The sequence below is a fragment of the Oreochromis niloticus genome, unplaced genomic scaffold (assembly GCF_001858045.2).
Source record: "Oreochromis niloticus isolate F11D_XX unplaced genomic scaffold, O_niloticus_UMD_NMBU tig00007971_pilon, whole genome shotgun sequence".
Lineage (NCBI taxonomy): Eukaryota > Metazoa > Chordata > Actinopteri > Cichliformes > Cichlidae > Oreochromis > Oreochromis niloticus.
This window is the reverse complement of record NW_020328880.1, coordinates 9,234-12,839: the sequence shown is the minus strand read 5'-3', so window position 1 is coordinate 12,839 and position 3,606 is coordinate 9,234. Positions and strand designations below refer to the sequence as shown.

The following is a 3,606-nucleotide window of genomic DNA, read 5'->3' as shown; positions in this document are numbered from 1 at the left end:
CAGAGAGGGAGGGTTCCCAAAGCATAGGGGTGAAGCAGCTGCTGAGTCAGTGCTGTATAGAGAGACAGAGCGGCAGTTAATTTTCCACAAACTCATAGTTTGAATTCTGTTTCAGTATTATGACAATTTTCTCTGTATTTCTTTTTACAAAAGCGGATGTATTTTACTTTCTTAAGATGCACCGTCGCTTGTAATGAAAAAAGAGTGACTTCCTATTGCCTGTAGAGAACCGTTTCTTTCAATAGTATTTTGCTTTCTTATATGACATGCGCAATAAAAACCTTTAAGATTATCCAACTAGTAACGGATTGCATTTATATAGAGTGGGGTGGAGACAGGCTGCATCCTTGTATATATATATATATATATATCCCTTAGTGAATACTTTTCTTTTTGAGAGTCCCTTTTACAAGGGACTGAAAAAACAAAGTCATAAAAGATAATTACCGAGGCAGGCGATCTTGTTTCACTCACACACGCGCACACACACACACACACCCCACCCCGCGGGTCAAGGAGGAGTAGTGAGACAACGGATATCAATGCTTATAACCTATAGCGCGCCCAAAAAATATTATTATTAAAAGACCTAGCTACATCCTTGTATTTGTTAAAAATATATATATCCCTTAGTGAATACTTTTCTTTGAATACTACTTTTCTTTTTGAGAGGGGCCCTTTTACAAGCGGCTGAAAAACAAGCCATAAAAGATAATTGCCGAGGCAGGAGGTCTTGTTTCACACACACTCCCACCCCGCGGGTCAAGGAGGAGTGACACAGCAGATTTCTCAATGCCTCAAAAAAACATTATTAAATCATCTATACGAGGTTTGTTTTTTGTGCAGCCCGCTCCTTGTCAGACCAAAGTAGAGAGTTTTTTCTTCATTATTTTTACAGCAGATTTTTCTCAATAGACAGAAAAATGATCTTGTACTACGCGCACTAAGCAGTCAACAGCCAATATTATTATCTGTCATTGCTTGTAACCCCGGTAAATAATTTCGTACATCTCCCCATAAAATAATAAGTTTATTAAAGCACCCCCCTCTGTGGGAAAGAGTTATTTTCTCAGTGTCTAGTTTACACCGTGAGGCGTCACAAAAGCAAAACAAATATTCACCTCTAAGTCGTATTTTACCGTCGGAGAATGTGGAAAAACAGACAACCCTCACAAGAAGGCACCCAAAAAAGGGAATCGGACACCTCAACTTTCTTTCCCCCTCTCCCGGGCGCGCACACACAAACACACAAATCAGACAACCGAAGGGTGAGAGAAAACAAAAAAAAAAAACAATAAAAAACACTCTCTAACTGTCGATATTGTCAGGAGAAAGATGCGAAAAACAGATGCTAGACGAGGATAAAATGAGAGAAGAAACGAGAGGGGGCTCAAAAGAACCGTTATCTGCTCAGACCCTACTGTGACGGTTCTACCAATCGCGAGGAAGAGTCCGTGAATATTATGTCAGTATTCCGTCCAAACAAAGCCGTCGATCAGAGCGCCAGGGGCAGCTCGCCAGAACTTTTCCTGCCTCACCACGGTAAGTTTTTTTTTCTTTACGATTTTAAATTATATATCAACACAGAAGTCAATAATTTGATTACGTTCTTTTAGATTTCTACAACGATGATTTCACGCAAGTGGACTACGGTGCGTTTAAATAAGGATATATCATTTTTAAAATAAGTTTAGATAGACTTGTTTTTTTTTTTTTAATGAAACTCTGTTACTTACAGACGCTATCGATAGCACGGTGAGGAGCACCATAAATCCGGCCGTTTTCCAAGGCGATTTAGAAGCCATCCTCCCCGCAGAACCTCCGCTGCCGATCGGCGAAAGACCGCGGCGAGAAGACGACGTTATTTTCGTCTCCGCACACCAGGAGAACTGCAGGAAAATAAGTTTTAAAACCGAAGGTAAAAAACAATATGTTGTATTATTCGCCATTTTGTTGAATAACAGGATGTGACGGAGTAATCCGAGCACGCTATACCGCCCCTCCTGACCCGGAGCGGATTTTTAAAACTTTTTGCTTTATTTCGTGACAGCGGTAATCGAGAATATACAGACCCCGCCGCAGCGAAAAGAAGAACAAGAAGACGACGTTATTTTCGTCACCGCATACCAGGAGAACTGCAGGAAAATACCTTTTAAATCCGAAGGTAAACAATATTTCTACAAAATAACGTATTCGAAAAGCGGAGCATGCTATACCGCCCCTCCCGACTTGGAGTGGTATAACGTGTGCTAGAAAGTTTTTTTTAATCTTTGTTTTATTTCTCCACAGCCGAGATTGAGAATATACCCATTCAAACCCCCGCTACAGACAATTGGGCGGAGGAGCGAGGTAAATAAAAGTTTTTTTTTTCTTTTTTAAAATACGAAGGATAAGCCACCCCTCCCTTGTTTTCTTAAAACTTTTTCCCTTTTTGTTTTTCTCGACAGAGAATATACCCATTCAAATCCCCGCTACAGATGATCGGGCGGAGGAGCGAGGTAAATAAAAGTTTGTTTGTTTTTTTCTTTTTTAAAATACGAAGGATAACCAGCGCATGCCGTCCCAGAGAGAGAGACAATTTGTTTTCTTAAACTTTTTCTCTTTGTTTTATTTCTCGACAGAGAATATACCCATTCAAACCCCCGCTACAGACGATCGGGCGGAGGAGCGAGGTAAATAAAAGTTTTTTTCTTTTTTAAAATACGAAGGATATGCCGCGCATGCTGACCCGGAGAGGTACAATGTGTTTTCTTAAACTTTTTTTTCTCGACAGAGAATATACCGACCGATACAGAAAATCAGGCGGAGGAACCATCCAGAGCTCCTCCTCTCAGGAGACTGAGAGGTAATTGACGGGGGGATGAATCGGCCCTAATAAATATTTATGTTTTATTAATAAAGTTCTCCGCTCTATAAAATAAAAATTTAAAAAAAAAATGTGTGGGTTTTTTTTACTCTCAACTTTATACAGCAAGAATAAATGAAACGTTTGTGCAAAACACGATCGTCCTTTCGAAGGAGTAAAAAAATACATTTTGTTTTGTCTTTTCTTACAGCCCGACGGCGACTTCATAAGAGGAGGATCCTCGGAGACCTCAGATTCATGTACGCCATAACCGTCCGTGCATATGCATCAATATATCGACACAAGGATCTGTAAAAGGGATGCAAAGTAAAAAGCATACACGTGTAAAAGTCTGTGAATTAAGAAATAAAGAAAATCATGTCGGAAGAACGCAGCATTCCTGACGCTTTGTTGGAAGCCGTGGCAGAATTGAACAGAGACGATGATCATATAGCACCACCGATCGACCCCCTACAGCCTTTAGAAAACGCTTTGCAGGCCCTCCTTCAAAACATTGAAAACGAACGGCGTGCCGACCGAGTGAACTTTGACCCTCTGCAGCCGTTAGAAAATGCTCTTCAGCTCTACGACCAGCAGAGGGAGGAGCGCTCTGCGGAGGAGCGGCAGGAGCAGGTGCAGCCTGCGGAGGAGCAGCCTGCGGAACATCAACATGGAGGAGGATCTCGGGTACAGAACGATGCGGTGACTCGCCGTGAACAATTTAATAATTTTGAAATAAGGCGAGTATTTAACATTCCCTC

General features: G+C 41.3%; 1 protein-coding gene across 3 annotated transcripts; it reads left to right on the top strand.

Annotated features, from left to right (window-relative positions):
* Window positions 1-348: 348 nt before the first annotated feature.
* LOC109194172 (uncharacterized) lies at window positions 349-3,235 on the top strand. Of its 3 annotated transcripts, XM_019357336.2 has the most exons (9): window positions 349-1,542; window positions 1,617-1,652; window positions 1,739-1,918; window positions 2,051-2,164; window positions 2,290-2,349; window positions 2,448-2,498; window positions 2,622-2,672; window positions 2,774-2,845; window positions 3,057-3,235. In XM_019357336.2, exons 1-9 carry the CDS (start codon window positions 1,464-1,466, stop codon window positions 3,158-3,160), a joined length of 747 nt encoding a protein of 248 aa, XP_019212881.1. In that variant the 5' UTR covers window positions 349-1,463; the 3' UTR covers window positions 3,161-3,235. The 3 variants fall into 3 exon arrangements, with proteins under 3 accessions (XP_019212881.1, XP_019212882.1, XP_019212883.1); XM_019357337.2 differs by lacking the exon at window positions 2,448-2,498; XM_019357338.2 differs by lacking the exons at window positions 2,448-2,498; window positions 2,622-2,672.
* Window positions 3,236-3,606: the final 371 nt, after the last annotated feature.

Coding starts and splice junctions, on each gene's coding strand:
- LOC109194172 (XM_019357336.2), top strand. CDS start 1,464: ATGTCAGTATTCCGTCCAAACAAAGCCGTCGATCAGAGCGCCAGGGGC. Junction 2,499..2,621: donor TGATCGGGCGGAGGAGCGAG/GTAAATAAAAGT, acceptor ATTTCTCGACAG/AGAATATACCCATTCAAACC. Junction 2,673..2,773: donor CGATCGGGCGGAGGAGCGAG/GTAAATAAAAGT, acceptor TTTTCTCGACAG/AGAATATACCGACCGATACA.